This window comes from Dunckerocampus dactyliophorus, chromosome 13, assembly GCF_027744805.1.
Source record: "Dunckerocampus dactyliophorus isolate RoL2022-P2 chromosome 13, RoL_Ddac_1.1, whole genome shotgun sequence".
NCBI classification, from domain to species: domain Eukaryota; kingdom Metazoa; phylum Chordata; class Actinopteri; order Syngnathiformes; family Syngnathidae; genus Dunckerocampus; species Dunckerocampus dactyliophorus.
Window position 1 is genome coordinate 1,789,208 of NC_072831.1, and position 18,293 is coordinate 1,807,500.

The 18,293-nt window shown below is 40.0% G+C and overlaps 1 protein-coding gene and 1 long non-coding RNA gene across 3 annotated transcripts in view; one reads left to right on the forward strand and one right to left on the reverse strand.

The window, feature by feature from the left end:
* gmfb (glia maturation factor, beta) overlaps positions 1 to 18,293 on the forward strand; it is a 19,684-nt gene continuing 1,391 nt past the window's right edge. Inside the window, exons 1-7 of the mRNA XM_054796554.1 lie at positions 1 to 64; positions 2,539 to 2,635; positions 4,009 to 4,058; positions 14,548 to 14,597; positions 14,694 to 14,776; positions 14,842 to 14,915; positions 17,624 to 18,293. The exon at positions 17,624 to 18,293 is cut by the window's right edge and continues 1,391 nt beyond it. Of these exons, the coding sequence (XP_054652529.1) occupies positions 62 to 64; positions 2,539 to 2,635; positions 4,009 to 4,058; positions 14,548 to 14,597; positions 14,694 to 14,776; positions 14,842 to 14,915; positions 17,624 to 17,695 (429 nt within the window). The 5' untranslated portion in view covers positions 1 to 61 and the 3' untranslated portion in view covers positions 17,696 to 18,293. The remainder of the gene's footprint in view (positions 65 to 2,538; positions 2,636 to 4,008; positions 4,059 to 14,547; positions 14,598 to 14,693; positions 14,777 to 14,841; positions 14,916 to 17,623) is intronic.
* Positions 14,207 to 18,293, reverse strand: part of LOC129192471 (uncharacterized) — an 8,714-nt gene continuing 4,627 nt past the window's right edge. For both annotated transcript variants that reach the window (XR_008573425.1, XR_008573424.1), the window contains one exon: positions 14,207 to 14,655. This is a non-coding gene — a long non-coding RNA (uncharacterized LOC129192471). The remainder of the gene's footprint in view (positions 14,656 to 18,293) is intronic.

Genomic DNA, 18,293 nt, shown 5'->3' on the forward strand with positions numbered 1-18,293 from the left:
CCTCTGCCATTCAGAGCTTCAGCTTCCTGCCGCTTCGAGCTTCCAACTCTTCACAACAACAATGGTGAGTGTGTCGATGGCGTCGGTGAGAGAGTTTGTGTTGTGTTCGCTTGTGTGTTTCTATTGGGTGCTCTTCTATACATTTGCGTTTTCGGGACGATCGAGAGAGAAAAAGAGACTTTAAGACTGGCTAGCGTTAGCTCGTAGCCTTTAGCATGAGTTCCACCCTTAGTATAAATGTGTTACGCGCAATGTCAGTCGTATTCCGGTTGTGCATGTCAAAATAAAAGACAATTCCAGGCGTACTAACCTTAGAACGTTACCACACGTGATACCAAAACGGTTTAACTGTGTAATATATGACTGTCAATGGTGTCATGCTATGTGTTTATTAATGTTTCCTTTGTCAGGCTAGAAATGTTGTTTGAAATCTTTATGTTGAAGCCCAATCTAACGAGTTTCCGGTGTGTATGGATAGGCGGCTTGGTACTGTAGCTGCCTGCGGATATGTTTCAACACGCCCAAGTTTTGCAAGTTGTTATTCCGCGTTGTCACCTCCTTGTCGTGACGGTTTTACTCGTGAGTGCTCTTTGAACTGAGTCTTTCGAAAGGGCTTTTCTTTGGCGCCCAGCAACATTATCAATAAAAGACCGTTTCCTGTCTGGCTAGCTTGGCACAACTTATATGGCCTTGTACTACCAGCTGCTGGTACTAGCATTTCCTGGTGTGAAATAACGCAGATTTGCACGCAGTCTGCACCCTCGAGCCTGAAGTGTTGTCATTGTTCCTCTGTGTACTTCCTGTGTCACTTGCGCTAGACGTTCCACTCCGTGTCTCTCTAATCTCAAAGGCTCTTCTCCGAAAGCCCAGAGAAATCCTGCCTCTCATCAGCCATCTGTTGAGGAAGGTGTAATTATAGAATGGACAGAGACTCTGCAAAGACTTTCCAAGGAGCTCATATCTTGCGTGCTGCATAGTTATGTAACGTGGACGTGACACTGGGGTTCATAAGATAAAAATCCTGTTTGTAATATTTTTCTTTTTGAGTATTGGATGTGGGTCAGGATTGGGAATCCTTCATATTGAGTCATGCCATGCATCATGGCCTAATGTTCTTAGCTGCTTACAAGCAGGAAGGAAAACACACACACTGTAAAGCGCCGATGTGCTGAAAGCCAACTCAAATAGAACATGCATATTGTAGTTTGTTGGACACCATGCACATCCTGGAAGAAATTATTCAGTTACAATGGAACCTTTAAAGCCAAACCTGCCCCTTCAGGTCATAGAAATCTGAATTTCACAAAAGTACGCCTGGAAAGTTGCACAAAACGTTGATGCCTGAAAGTATGGATCATGTGTTTTTGATAGCAAACACTGTAATTGTTTGTCTTGAAAGCTAAGCTGATCCACAGATTGTTTTTTACACTTGTGTGACAAATGCTTTGAGGTGCATTTCAACAGCAAACACTGCATGACACGTCTGCCATTTGTGTCCTAAGCTAAGGTACCGACTGTTTGACTGAGTTTACCTTTTCCGATTATCAGCGCTTCACTTCTTTTTAGGCTTGTGTGACAAAAAACTGATGCTTGAGGCCAATGTTCCCGCTAATTTTTCAAGCGTCTGAGCATACAAACAAACAAGCTGAGGATTTCTTGGATCTCTGTGAGAGCCAACAGACGTGCACACTTGTAGTGTCACACCCGTCCAAAACCTGAGAACTTGAGGTAGCCCAACTTCCATTCTATATGTGGGTTCAAAAGGTCACCAAGGCATATTTCACAAAGTAGCTTTCTTATTGGTCCACCTCAGACAAAACAAGCTGTGGAACTATGTCATCCAATTAATGATCTAAATCTTGCAGGAAACACCTAGTTTATCATTGCATTTTCCATTTCCTTGTCTTTTTTACCATTTATTTTGTTGTGTTATTATTATGTTTCTTTCTCCATTTCTGCTCAACATTTGTTCCTGCTTGTGGCTCCACACCCACAGCTGCGCTTCTTGGAACTACGGTGTGGGCCGAGGCTCAAACGACATCTAACACAGGACATATGCCTTTGAGTGTTATTTTTCACAGCGGAAATAACAAGATTAAAATGTGATTTAGTGTCATGAGAACTTTAATTTCTTTTTACACTTGTTTGGTGAATTTAATATGCATCACTGCTGAGTGGTTGTTAATAGAGATGTCTGATATTGGCTTTTTTGCCGATGTTGTCCAACTCTCAATTTCTGATTCCGATATCAATCGATACCGATGTGTAACATGACATATTGCCTGTTGTGGAATTTACACATATCTGTTGTGAAGCCAATAGATACAGCATGAGCAATTAGCTTCTCAATGTGGCTGTAAATAACGTTGTACAACTCGCGTACACAAGCATCTGAGAAATACTTGAAATTGGGTATGGCAAAGCGTAGCTCGAGGGACTCCACAAGTTTGGTGAATGTGCCAGCAGCGCATTTTCTGCTGACATGTCTGCCTGCCACTATTTCTGCGTTTTTTTACATTCCCGCTGTTTTGTTGTCAGAGTGAGTCACTGGCCGTGTGCGAAGTGGACGAAGACCTGGTCAAAAAGCTGAAAAAGTTTCGCCTGCGCAAGGAGACCAACAACGCCGCCATTGTCAGTAAGTATCGGTAGCTCAGCTCCTAGCATTAGCGGGACCTGGCACCTGTGCTGAAGTGTGAAGTCCATAAAAGATTCGGCATTCATCGTTCGGAATCCTTGACACTCAGAATTGGGTCAGCTGTGCGCAGCTTTAAGCCGTAAGCCAACACTTCTCTATTAACACCCCCGTGCTGGGAAGATTGGACGCCATGTCCTGCTGCGTTCGACTGGATGAGGGCCGACACTTTAAAATCGGCAATCCACAAAGGTCAACACAAAATTGGAAAACACACACACACACACGCAAAACCCAGACGAGACGGGGTTTTTAAGCCATGCATGTGAAGAGTCGAGGCCGCCTGGCAGCACCGCCTGTGTTAACTCACTCGCACGTCAAAACTTCAAGTGCTCGCGATACAGTCATTCCTCTGTTGCGACCCACCACAAATAAGTTTGGACACAAACAGATTTGGCACTATGTGCATTATAACAGGCGTGTCAGTGAATGTAGCTTGTCGTTCCAGCGCCGTCCATTAGATGGCATCGTAACTCTGCTCCTTTAAAGGAAAAATGCACTGATTTGTAAAAATTTAGCTCATCATCCACAATCCTTGTATGAAACATGACAACTCATGTCTTTCCCTTTGCTGTGTCTTCTAAAGAAAGAAAAATACTTGGCATGACACAATGCACATAATGGGATACACCTATTTTGACTGTAAAGCCCTCCAAAAACCCTCCAACAACGATTCATGGTTGTATATACAGAGGTGTGAAAAGTCTCCCCCACCACCCTCCTGGTTTCTTATTTTTTTGCATGTTTGTCATACTTAATTGTTTCAGATCATCAAACTAATTGAAATATTAGTCACAACTGAACCCAAAATGCAGTTTTTTAATTAATCCAGTTATTAGGTTTACAGGGCAATCACTTTCACAGATTTTTTTTGTCCTTTTAAATGCAAATTTTTTTATTTAAAAAAAATGCATTTTGTGTTAAACTGTGTTTTAATATTTCAATTTGGTCACAAAAACAAAGACATTCTTTGTAAAAATGTGTGCTCAGCAGCAGCCGTGGCCACCCCCCGCCCTGTGTAGTCAGAACGGTACAATCAATCACATGGCATTTTCATATGATTCCATGGCGGGATCAACTGTCGAATGGGACTCCTCCGAATCGAATCGTCGACTATTCAAAGACACCCCAAGATCCTTTATTATCAAACATTATCCTTATGTCTCTGGATAGAGTCAATTAGAAATAATAAATGCAAACAACCGCTTGTGTTGACATCAGTCAGACAGTCTTTTAGCGGGTGAAACGTTACAGTCACTTCTTATGTTATGAATACAATTAATGTGTTTTCTTTTGCTTTTTTTCCATCCCCCCAGTGAAGATTGATAAGGACAAACACCTAGTGATTCTTGACGAAGAGCACGAGGTAAGAGGCAAAATTTACATTTTTAAACATGTACATATACATACAATTTCCATAATTCCATTCAAAAAGTTAAACTTTCAGAGATGATAGATTCAGGGCCCACAATTTAAATGATTTCAAGTATTTATTTGTTTATTTTTACATAATTTGGGCATCCAGCTCATTAAACACACAAAAACAGGAATTCAAAAAATTTGAATACTGTGAAGAAATCAGCCCAAATTTTGCAGGGCATGAATGTTTTAAACTGAGTGTCACACACTAATCATCTACTAAACTCAAATCACCTGCACAGGCTTCCCCAGGTGTCATTAAATTGCTTCAGTTTGGTTCAATTGTCTCAGTTGGGTTCAATATGGGGAAGACTGCAGACATGACAACTGGCCAGAAGACCATCATTGATACCCTCCATAGGATGGGTAAGCCACAAAAGTTCATAGCTAAGGAGGCTGGTTGTTCACAGAGTGCTGTGTCCAAGCATATCAATGGAAAGTCTAGAGGAAGGGCAAAATGTGGCAGGAGAAGATGCACCAGCAAAAGAGATGACCGTGGGCTTCAGCGGATTATCAAACAGGGAAGATTCAAGAATCTGGCAGAGATCCAGAAAGAGTGGAATGAGGCGGGAGTCACAGCTTCAAAAACCACCACATTCAGACGCATCCGGGAGATGGGCTACAACTGTCGGGTTCCTCGGGTCAAGCCACTTGTGAACCTGAGCCAACGTAGGAAGCGTCTCCACTGGGCCAAGGAGAAGAAGGACTGGACTGTTGGCCAGTGGTCCAAGGTCCTCTTTTCCCATGAAAGTAAAGTGTGCCTTTCATTTGGGAATCAAGGTCCAAGGGTTTGGAGGAAGACGGGTGAGGAACAGAACCCAAGCTGCCTGAGGTCAAGTGTGAAATATCCACAGTCCGTCATGATTTGGGGTGCAATGTCCGGTGCAGGTGTTGGTAAACTCTGCTTTCTTAAATCCAAGGTCACCGCAACAGTCTACCAGAATGTTTTAGAGGATCTGTATGGAGATGCAGATTTCATCTTCCAGCAGGACCTGGCCCCTGCCCATACCGCCAGAAGCACCAAAACCTGGTTTGATGCCCATGCCATCACAGTGCTTGACTGGCCAGCCAAGTCACCGGACCTAAACCCCATTGAGAATCTATGGGGTATTCTCAAGAGGAACATGAGGGGCACCAGACCCAACAACAAAGAAGAGCTGACAGCAAGCATCAAGGAAATCTGGGCTTCCATAACTCCCAGGCAATGCCACAGGCTGATTGCTTCAATGCCACGTGGCATCGAGGCAGTGATTAAGGCAAAGGGATTCCCAACCAAGTATTGAAGATTGACATATCGTTTTGAAAGTACCATATTTTGATTGATTTGATGTGATCCTAATTTCTTTCTTTTTTTTCCTGCAAAAACTGAGAAGTAAATGGTGATTTCTTCACAGTATTCTAATTTTTGGAATTCCTGTTTTCGTGGATTTTATGAGCTGGAAGGCCAAATTACGTAAAACTAAACAAATAAATACTTGAAATCGTTTAAATTGTGGGCCCTGAATCTATATGTGTGTGTGTGTGTGTGTGTGCATGGCTCAGATCAAGGGTACCCAAGTGTTACATTTAAAATTTTAAACTGGTGGATAGACCTTGGTAATGTTATCAACACAAACTTCAAACATTGCAAAACACACACCCAACATACCAGAGCTCGAGACATCTTCCATTTCCCATAGCAACCCTCCGTAGTTCACTCTTTCTTAACTGTAAAGTACATAACTCAGTGTACACTCGGTGTTAGACTTTTGTTCAAATAATCTTATTTTACTCTTTTATACACAAAAAAATCACTTTAGTTGCAGAGTTGAGTAATTATTCCATGAATATATACCATTGTAATCATCATGGGGTTTGTTTTTCCATGGAATTATGTTCTTCAAAATTGTCATCGGCAGGCGGACACGAAGGTTATGTACTTTTCACTAATGATTACACGACAGTTATTTTTTTTTACACTGAGAATATTTGAATAAAACACATTAGAAACCAATTTCAGACATCATTCTTTAATTCTAAGTAGAAATCATGACAAAATGATCAGAGAAAATATTGTTAATTTCACAACAAAAGTAGACATCCTTTACATGTAACATTTCAATGTCCAAATATAGACACATTTTTTACAACATAGCCGTGCTAGCGCAAAATAAAAACATGAACAGGCTTAATTTATGGTTTGGTAAGCTTCCTCACTCTATAAACGTCAGAGTGATAGGGATAGTACACATTGTTAGAACAACAGTTTCAAATACTACACTAGGGAAGTTGAAGACAACAAAGGGTACCCTTGATCTGAGCCATGCACACACACACACATATATATATATATAGTCAAACCTGTCTTAGCGGCCACCTTTATAGAAGGGCCACCTGCCTATAGCAGCCACTGAAAAATCCCCCCCAGCAAATTTACATGTTATAGACCCTGTGTATAGCAGTCACCTGTCCAAAGCAGCCAGCGGCCACCCATTTTGTCTCCCTTGGTCAATATCTGACTGCATATAGCAGCCAAATTACCGACTCAAGTAGATGCTTCATGCACGAAAAAGTTTTGTTTTTCAATCAATGAAGGCGTCGTGTGTAGACTTTAATTACTGAGTCCTAGCTCAGTCACAATCATTCACAAGATCCACACAAACTGTCAGTTGTTCCACATAAAAAAGCCGTCTTCTTTTGAGCTTGCTATTTCCTGGTCAAACATGTAACTTTAAGAGCATTTGCACCAAAACATTACCGCAAAGTAGGCTGGGAACAGGACGTGCTCCCAGCGACGCTACAATAAAAAAAAAAAACATACGCTAGCATGCACGCGGCAGCGGGAGCAAAACTGAGTTCGGTTGTCCTTAATTGAAGTATTTTAGAATGTACTCATGTTATTTTTGATCAATCCTCATCCACAAATCCATCAAAGTCCTCATCTTCTGTATTCGACACAAACAAACGTCTTCTTTTCCGTTCGCTACTAGTCTGTTAACTTGTCAGTGTTATTCAGCTCCGAAGCAAAGAAGGAAACTTCTCCTGTTGCTTCTGCCAACTTTATTTATTGAACGCGGCCACCAGACAGCAGCTCAGAACACACACACATCTCTCAGCATCGTCTCTCCTTCCTGCTTGCCCACAAGGCAAAGGTTAAACAAGCCCCACTACATAGCTGTCCAGGCAATGCCTGTAAGAAATGACACCGTTTATTTCCTGGTGTGCACTGGTCAATACTGTAATGCCGCTTGTTGTGGGGAAGGAGAGACTCACGTCGCCGATGCACTTTAATGGCTTTATTAACAGCGGAGAACACTTACTTGCAGGACTTCACATCCACGCCAACATAAACACACTTCCCAACTCTCTCCAAACTCACAGCTAGCACTGAGCCTAGCTCTCCTGCTCGGGACGCCCACCGTCACTTCCCGATGAACTAAAGCTGTAATGACACTCTGCCGTATAAAAAGTAAAATATTAAAAACAAGCGTAAGACATTACTAGCACAGCTTTGTTCTGTGGGTGGTGGATATATTCTATCAGTTATTATTAAGCCTCTAGCTTCCTTTTAGTAAGTAAAAACATTGGCTATGATTGCACTACATTGTCATGTAGACCTACAAAGTACACTTGGAAGAACAAGAGGTGAATAAATGTATTGCAACTGATGTGAAACTGATGAGGGGTAGGATTAAATAAGCTTTGCTTCTTCCTACTCCTTTTTGGACATGCAAAATTGTGAATTGTACTATGTGATGTGCTACTGTTTGACTCATGCATGTTCAGGATTAAAACCATGAACCATGAACCATGATAATAACAAGCCTAGTAGTGCTGTACAACTTTTATGAGCAGTCTGCAGTGCCCTCTACTGGTCAACATTATTATTATTTTTTCCCTTTTTTTTCTTTTTTTTCCTCTCTTGGTCAACATTCAAACTGGACGCCAACCTGTCTATAGAGGCCACCTGTCTATAGCAGCCACTTTTGCAGACTCCCTCTAGTGGCCGCTATAGACAAGTTTGACTGTATGTATGTGTATATGTATGTGTGTGTGTGTGTGTGTGTGTGTATATATATATGAGTCAAACCTGTCTTAGCGGCCACCTGCCTATAGCGGCCACTGAAAAATCCCCCTCAGAAAATTTACGTGTTATAGGCCCTGTGTATGGCAGTCACCTGTCTAACGCAGCCAGCGGCCACCCATTTTGTATCCCTTGGTCAATATCTGACCGCAGATAGCGGCCAAAATGCCGACTCCAGCAGAAGCTTCATGCACGAAAAAGTTTCGTTTTTTAAGCAATGAAGCCGTCGTGTGTAGACTTTAATTACTGAGTCCTAGTTCGACATAATAAAGCCGTCTTCTTACTTTGCAATGCCGCCCTGAAGATTCAATGACGGCCAAAATGGTAACTTCCCACTTTGCAATGCCGTGAATAGATTCTAAAATAGCCAAAACACCTGAATAAAACATCTAAAATATCACTTTATTGCAGACTAATTAGAGATTAGAAGCCCATTCAAAAAGAAATGAGCGATGGTATTGTTAGTTCACGACGATCTTCGCACCTCCTCCGCACTCAATTGTTCACGTACACACCCATTCATGACTGCTTCACGCGTATCCTGTACATACAGGTATATCCTTGGGCTCGTTCACTAAAACTTTTATTTCTTGCTTTTAAAATCATGTTTTAAAAAAAAATCAAAGATGGAAATTTGTGACGTTCTGCAGGACAGGAGTGAGCGTCCCCTGTCCTGCGCTCTTATTTGGCGGGCTGTGCCTTCTCCGGGGAGGAAGAGGCAGCCGCTTCATGCCTGGTGGCCGCGCAGCTGCGGTCAATTAACATTTGTGGCGGATAAAAGGCTAGCGCCGTCGAATGTGCGGCGCTGGTTCATTGTTGTTATTTACTAATTTCCTCACCGGAGCTGTTACCTAGATTTTTTTTTTTTTCTTTTTTGTTACCTAGATTTACCTACCTGTTTATGTGTCAACATATCTCTTGGTTTTGCTCCAGTCTTCTTATGAATACATGTTACTATGTGTGCGCACAAATTCAAAATGGCCGCCAACCTGTCTATAGCGGCCCCCTGTCTATGGCAGCCACTTTTGCCATTTCCCTTCAGTGGCCGCTATAGACAGGTTTGACTGTATTTATATTTTAAAATACATATACTGTACATTTATATACACATGTATGTTTTGTATGTATATATATATATATAGTGTGTGTGTGTGTGTGTGTATATATATGTATGTATATATGTATGTGTGTATATATATGTATATGTGTGTGTATATATATATATATATATGTATGTGTGTATATATATATATATGTATGTGTGTATATATATATGTATATGTATGTGTATATATGTATATATTTGTGTGTATATATATGTGTGTATATATATATGTATATATATACAGTCAAACTTGTCTATAGCGGCCACTAGAGGGAGTCTGCAAAAGTGGCAGCTATAGACAGGTGGCCTCTATAGACAGGTTGGCGTCCAGTTTGAATGTTGACCAGTAGAGGGAAAAAAAGAAAAAAAAAGGGAAAAACAAAAAAGACCAGTAGAGGGCACTGCGGACTGCGGATAAAAGTTGTACAGCACTACTAGGCTTGTTATTATCATGGTTCATGGTTCATGGTTTTAATCCTGAACATGCATGAGTCAAACAGTAGCACATCACATAGTACAATTCACAATTTTGCATGTCCAAAAAGGAGTAGGAAGAAGCAAAGCTTATTTAATCCTACCCCTCATCAGTTTCACATCAGTTGCAATACATTTATTCACCTCTTGTTCTTCCAAGTGTACTTTGTAGGTCTACATGACAATGTAGTGCAATCATAGCCAAGGTTTTTACTTACTAAAAGGAAGCTACAGGCTTAATAATAACTGATAGAATATATCCACGACCCACAGAACAAAGCTGTGCTAGTAATGTCTGACGCTTGTTTTTAATATTTTACTTTTTATACGGCAGAGTGTCATTACAGCTTTAGTTCATCAGGAAGTGACGGGAAGTGACGGTGGGCGTCCCAAGCAGGAGAGCTAGGCTCAGTGCTAGCTGTGAGTTTGGAGACGTGAGTCTCTCCTTCCCCACAACAAGCGGCATTACAGTATTGACCAGTGCACACCAGGAAATAAACGGTGTCACTTGTTACAGGCATATGCTGGACAGCTATGTAGTGGGGCTTGTTTAACCTTTGCCTTGTGGTCAAGCAGGAAGGAGAGACGATGCTGAGAGATGTGTGTGTGTTCTGAGCTGCTGTCTGGTGGCCGCGTTCAATAAATAAAGTTGGCAGAAGCGACAAGAGAAGTTTCCTTCTTTGCTTCGGAGCTGAATAACACTGACAAGTTAACAGACTAGTAGCGAACGGAAAAGAAGACGGCTTTTTTGTGTCGAATACAGAAGATGAGGACTTTGATGGATTTGTGGATGAGGATTGATGAAAAATAACGTGAGTACATTCTAAAATACTTCAATTAAGTACAACCGAACTCAGTTTTGCTCCCGCTGCCGCGTGCATGCTAGCGTATGTTTTTTTTTTTATTGTAGCGTCGCTGGGAGCACGTCCTGTTCCCAGCCTACTTTGCGGTAATGTTTTGGTGCAAATGCTCTTAAAGTTACATGTTTGACCAGGAAATAGCAAGCTCAAAAGAAGACGGCTTTTTTATGTGGAACAACTGACAGTTTGTGTGGATCTTGTGAATGATTGTGACTGAGCTAGGACTCAGTAATATAAAGGTGGCCGCTAAGACAGGTTTGACTCTCTATATATATATATATATATGTATATATATGTATATATATGTATATATATATGTGTATATATATGTATATATATATATGTATATATATATGTGTATATATGTATATGTGTATATATATATATATATATATATGTATATATATATATTACACACACACACACACACACACAGGTCCTTCTCAAAAAATTAGCATATTGTGATAAAGTTAATTATTTTCTGTAATGTACTGATAAACATTAGACTTTCATATATTTTACATTCATTACACACAACTGAAGTAGTTCAGGCCTTTTATTGTTTTAATATTGATAATTTTGGCAAAAAAGTAAAGAAAAACCAAAAATCCCAAAAATCCCTATCTAAAAAAATTAGCATATCATGAAAAGGTACTCTAAACGAGCTATTAACCTAATCATCTGAATCAACGAATGAACTCTAAACACCTGCAAAAGATTCCTGAGGCTTTTAAAATCTCCCAGCCTGGTTCATTACTCAAAACCGCAATCATGGGTAAGACTGCCGACCTGACTGCTGTCCAGAAGGCCATCATTGACACCACCAAGCAAGAGGGTAAGACACAGAAAGAAATTTCTGAGCAAATAGGCTGTTCCCAGAGTGCTGTATCAAGGCACCTCAGTGGGAAGTCTGTGGGAAGGAAAAAGTGTGGCAGAAAACGTTGCACAACCAGTAGAGGTGACCGGACCCTGAGGAATATTGTGGAGAAGGGCTGATTCCAGACCTTGGGGGACCTGCGGAAGCAGCGGACTGAGTCTGGAGTAGAAACATCCAGAGCCACCGTGCACAGGCGTGTGCTGGAAATGGGCTACAGGTGCCGCATTCCCCAGGTCAAGCCACTTTTGGACTAGAAACAGCGACAGAAGCGCCTGACCTGGGCTACAGAGAAGCAGCAGTGGACTGTTGCTCAGTGGTCCAAAGTACTTTTTTCGAATGAAAGCAAATTTTGCATGTCATTCGGAAATCAAGGTGCCTGAGTCTGGAGGAAGACTGGGGAGAAGAAAAAGCCAAAATGCCTGAAGTCCAGTGTCAAGTACCCACAGTCAGTGATGGTCTGGGGTGCCATGTCAGCTGCTGGTGTTGGTCCACTATGTTTTATCAAGGGCAGGGTCAATGCAGCTAGCTATCAGGAGATTTTGGAGCACTTCATGCTTCCATCTGCTGAAAAGTTTTATGGAAATGAAGATTTCATTTTTCAGCACGACCTGGCACCTGCTCACAGTGCCAGAACCACTGGTGAATGTTTTACTGACCATGGTATTCATGGTATTACTGTGCTCTTTTGGCCTGCCAGCTCTCCTGACCTGAACCCCATAGAGAATCTGGGGGATATTGTGAAGAGGAAGTTGAGTCACCAGACCCAACACTGTGGATGAGCTTAAGGCCGCTATCGAAGCATCCTGGGCCTCCATAACACCTCCGCAGTGCCACAGGCTGATTGCCTCCATGCCACCCCACACTGAAGCAGTCATTTCTGCAAAAGGATTCCCGACCAAGTATTGAGTACATAACGGAACATAATTATTTGAAGGTTGACTTTTTTTTTGTATTAAAAACACTTTTCTTTCTGGTCGGATGAAATATGCAAATTTTTTGAGATAGGGATTTTTGGTTTTTCTTTACTTTTTTTGCCAAAATCAATATTAAAACAATAAAAGGCCTGAACTACTTCAGTTGTGTGTAATGAATGTAAAATATATGAAAGTCTAATGTTTATCTGTACATTACAGAAAATAATGAACTTTATCACAATATGCTATTTTTTTTTTAGAAGGACCTGTATATACACACACACACGCACACGTGGACAAAGAAAAACTCACAATGGTCACAGAAATAACTTGAATCTGCTAAAAGTAATAGTAGATAAAATTTCTATGAAATGTAACCAATGAACGTCACACATTGATTTTCAACCATGCTGGACTATACTGCTGATGGGGATGTCATACGACTTCATGCCCAAAAATCTGAACTATCCTTTTAATTGTATACATGCTGCTACTGGTGCACTTGACCTTTCCTGCTGGTTCTGTGCAATGGGAAATATGTTGGTAGATATAACCTTCCAATTATTCAAAGATAAGGGAAAAATTATATATAGAAAAAATTATGCATACAACTATTGAGCACAAAAAAAGATGCATCGATAATCTTTTTATCATCGCATCGCAGACCTCTTAAAGGAATCTCATTGAAGATTGTGAGGTGGCCAGAGATTCCCACCCCTAATAGTAGTCCGTCTGTGCATGGGAGAACGTTAGAAGGTGCGGTCAAGGATTGTCAAACAAAGTAGGGAAATCACTGCTCGCAATAAACATTCAAAAACTGGGGGATTTCTATTCCATTCCATTTTCCTCCGCTTCTCCTGGTCCGGGTCGCGGGGGCAGCTGTCTCAGTAGGGAAGCCCAGACTTCCCCGGCCACCTCCTCCAGCTCCACCAGGAGGACACCAAGGCGTTCCCAGGCCAGCTGTGAGACATAATCCCTCCAGCATGTCCTAGGTCTTCCCTGGGGCCTTCTAGGCATGCCCGGAACACCTCACCAGGGAGGCATCCGGGAGGCATCCGGACTAGATTGCCGAGCCACCTCAGCTGGCTCCTCTCCATGTGAAGGAGCAGCGGCTCTACTCTGAGCTCCTCCCGGATGACTGAGCTCCTCACCCTGTCTCTTAGGGTGAGTCCCGCTACCCTACGGAGGAAAATCATTTCAGCCGCTTGTATCCACCATCTCGTTCTTTCGGTCACGACCCAAAGCTCATGACCATAGGTGAGGGTGGGAACATAGATCGATCGGTAAATTGAGAGCTTTGCCTTCCGGCTCAGCTCCCTCTTCACCACGACTATCCACCTATCGACCTCACGCTCCAACCTTCCCTCACTCGTGAACCAGACCCCAAGATACTTGAACTCCTCCACCTTGGGAAGGACCTCATTACCAACCCAGAGGGAGCAATCCACCCTTTTCCGAATGGGGGATTTCTAACTAATAGTATTTGAATCAGGTAATATTTACTGGAATATAATTATTCATATTTATGTATAAGGGTCAAATGTGTGTTAGGTATTTTCATTTGTACCCTTCATTACGGAACGGTGCATTGTGGCAAATATTTAATAATAATCGTTTCTGAATGTTCGTAAACAGACTTTTCTACTCACAAACATGTAGAATTTAAAACCAGTATCATAATTAAAGAAATCTTACTTTAAGTGGACACTGTCAAAATAACATGCTTGTGTCAGAGTGAGAGATCTCAATGTGAGAGGTCTCACTCGCTCACATTTTGTATTTACTGAACCTTTGTCGGCGTGGTTAAGAGCTAATATGCTTATCATAAAATAAAAATCATTATTTAAAAATATATATGCTTTCTGACTGTATATTATTTCCCATATTTACCAAATTTATATCCCTTTCCATAAAGTTTGATGTAGTTATCGTTGTAGTTACGTATCAAATCGCTTACCACAAAGACATTTTCCCTACTTATAGATAAAAAGCTTATTTCTATCTGTGATTAAATGTGATTAATTACGAGTTAACAATGGACAAAAATGCGATTAATCTAGATGAGATATTTGAATCGATTGACAGCCCGACAACGATGGCGTTGAGCTCGCACTTTTTCACTTTTTTTGTTGTTTGGTTTCAGGATATTTCCCCCGACGACCTGAAGGACGAACTCCCGGAGAGACAGCCCAGATATCCTTTCACCGAAACAACAATGATTTCTTTCTTGTTTTTTTTCCTGATATCAGTCCTACAAATGAAAAAGAAATGCACCTTAGCAGCAGAAACATTTGTGATCTACAGTTATAAATACCATCACGACGACGGACGCGTGTCCTACCCGCTCTGCTTCATCTTCTCCAGCCCAGTGGGTCAGTAAAGTACAGTACAGTACAGTCATATACAGTACAGTACGCTTCATGTTGTGTTTGTGCAGGTTGCAGGCCTGAGCAGCAAATGATGTATGCAGGAAGTAAAAACAAATTGGTGCAAACGGCTGAAATGACAAAGGTTTGTGTTCCGTGTCTTTGGTGGGCACTACTACTCGCTACTGCAAAACACTGTGTGTAATAATACGTCATATCTGTATTATTTTTTCTATTGTTATTTTTAACCTGTCAATATCTGCCAGTGATGAGGGGGGGAAAAAAGAAAATGTCAAAATTCAATTATGCATAAAGTATTTAAATCGACAAAAAATACGCTTTAATTAGCCAGCGTTTAAAACTTGAGGAGATAAAATAATGTAAAATATATATTTTTTCATGTTTAATTGAATTAGTCAGCAATTAAAACCTTGGGACATCAAATAATGGAGACTTATGCGTATTTTTTCATTTTATAACATTTTTAAAATTCTGTTTTCAATTAGCCAGCAATCAAAACCTATGGAGATGTAAAAATGGAGCATTATGTGTATTTTTTCAAATAATGTAAATTGCGCATTTTTTTCCCAGATTTTTAGTATTTAATTCCTTTTTAATTAGCCAGCAATCAAAACCTAATGAGATAAAATAATGTAAATGGTGCGTACTTTTTTCATATTTTTGAATATTTAATTTTGCTTTAATTAGCCAGCAATCATAACCTAAGGAGATTAAATAATGCAGAATCATGTGTGTATTTTTTTTATATTTGTCAAATGTTTAAATTCTGCTTTAATTACCAAGCAGTCAAAATCTACGGAGATAAAACCATGTCAATTATGCATTCAAATTTTTTTTAAATGTTTAATTGCAATTACCCAGCAGAGAAGAAGAACACCTAAGATGTAATATTGTAGTATGTAGTATACAAATATTTTTAAATTTGAAATTAGTTTTAATTTTTTTAAAGTCCGCTACAATTAGCCATCAATCAAAACTTAAAGAGATAAAATAATGGGGCATTAACCGAATTTTTATATTTTTAATTCTGCTTTAATTACCCATCAAATCATAACCTGACAAGATAAAATAATGAAGAATTTTGTGTATTTTTTCATTGTAATTCTCCTGTAATTATCCTGCAATCCTAACCTAAAAAAGATAATAATGCAGAATTATGCAGATTTATTTATTTGAATGTTTTAAAAATTCTGCTTTACTTAAAGTCAGAAATCAAAATCTGAGGAAATGAAACAATTGAAAATTATGCAAATGTATACATTTGTAATTCTGCTTTAGCCAGCGATCAAGACCTAAGGAGAATTGTGTGTATTTTAAATAACATATTTTTTCTTTAATATTTCAAGTCTAGGGTACTAAAATGACCATTTATCTTAATAATATTGCATGGGTTTTTTTTGGTAAAATTGAGAAAATTCTTACATTACAGTGTTTTTTTTTCAATGCTTCAACTATTTCAATCTTCTTGTCCATTTTGACAAGTTGTTTTAAATAATATTATGACTTTTTTAAAAGTCTCTGATATTTTAACTTTATGCTACTTGTTTACCTCGTAATGTTATATTCCAAAAAATGACAACATCATTCACTGTTTTGTTGTTTTACATATTATGACTTTAAAAAAGTCTCTTTAATATTTTAAATTTATGCTACTAAAAATTTTATTTTTCTTCGTAATCTTACGTTATTCTTGTAAAATTACACCTTTTTTAAAAATCATTAGGATACATCCATCCATCCATTTTCTATACCGCTTCTCCTCATTAGGGTCGTGGGGGCATGCTGGAGCCTATCCCAGCTGACTTCGGGCGACAGGCGGGGTACACCCTGGACTGGTGGCCAGCCAATGGCAGGGCACATATAGACAAACAAGCATTCCCACTCACATTCATACCTATGGACAATTTAGAGTCGCCAATTAACCTAACATGCATGTTTTTGGAATGTGGGAGGAAGCCGGAGTACCCGGAGAAAACCCCCACACACACGGGGAGAACATGCAAACTCCACGCAGAGATGCCCAAGGGACAATCAAACCCAGGTCTTCCCGATCTCCAGGCTGTTACTGTGTTGGCCAACATGCTAACCACTTGACCACCGTGCGGCCCCATTAGAATACATATTAATATATATAATATACCAAAAAAATGACATTATTGTTTTGTTTTACATAATGTTATGACTTAAAAAAAGTCTCTTTACTATTTGAACCTTATGCTACTAAAACTTTTATTTATCTTCATAATCTTATGTTATTTTTGTAAAATTGCAACTTTTTTAAAATCGTTAAAATACAAAGTATTCATTTTCCAACTATTTCAACTTTCATCATGTCAATTTTTCGTCTTTATTCTCATAACCACAACTTTTTCCACCACCCAATATTCCAAAAAATGACAACATTATTCATTGTTTTGTTTGTTTTGCATATTATGACTTTAAAATTCCCCCGCGACCCTAAAGAGGAGAAGCGGTATAGAAAATGGATGGATGGACTTTAAAAATGGCTCTTTAATATTTTGCAACTGTTAACATTTGCAACTAAATATCACGTTATTTCTCCTTGTCATGTTAAAACGTTATTCTTGTAAAATGACAATTTTTCGATAGATTACAACTTTTTTCTTGTCAAATTACTGCTGATTTTTCAATTTCTGCTCTATTGTTTTTTTGTTGCTGTTTTTTTTTTTTGTTGGTTTTCAGTGAAACACCAGCTGCAGGCCACAAATGGCCCCGGGCTGCATTTTGGACACCCCTGGTCTCAGTGTATAATAATGTAGCATTTTAAAAATCATGTTATTAACCTGCCAACGGTAAACGTTGCCCCTGCAGGTGTTTGAGATCCGAAACACGGAGGACCTGACAGAGGAGTGGCTCCGAGAGAAACTGGCCTTCTTCCGCTAAAAGGAAGCCCGGATTGTGCAGCGCAGATGTTCTTGTGGGGCGAGGGGGAGAACAGCGCCGCTGTTCCCCTCTGCTGTTCTCTTCTTTATGAAGCAGACCTGATTTAAACGCCGTCGACTCCTTTCTGTCTCATTTTAGGCTTCTCGCTGGCTGAATCTAAAATGGAAAAGGCGTTTGACGCAGGTCCGTCTGCCACCCCCACCTCTTTAATCCATGTTTTTGTGGTGTCCATGTACCAGGTGTGTGTGTGTGTCGGTGTCGGTGTTGAATTAACACTCATGTCGTGCTCGAGTGGACCAAACTCATACGCCGCTTCCTAACACTCATTCTGGGAGCGGCTTTGTGCTCGTACATGAAGTTGTTTACTTGTTTATTCCTTTTGCCTTTTATTAGTTTGACATTTGGTGCGTTTTGAATTGTGTGACATTCTTTAAAGTACTCTACGGCTTTCTGGGTTTTTTTTTTTTCAATTATTAAACAATCATCCTGCCAGAACAGGAGTTGCAATTATACACAATAGTCTGCATTGGCTGTTAATTTGAGGGCGTTTAAATCAATACAACGCTTATTAGATACGAATATTGGCTTTCCAACTGGA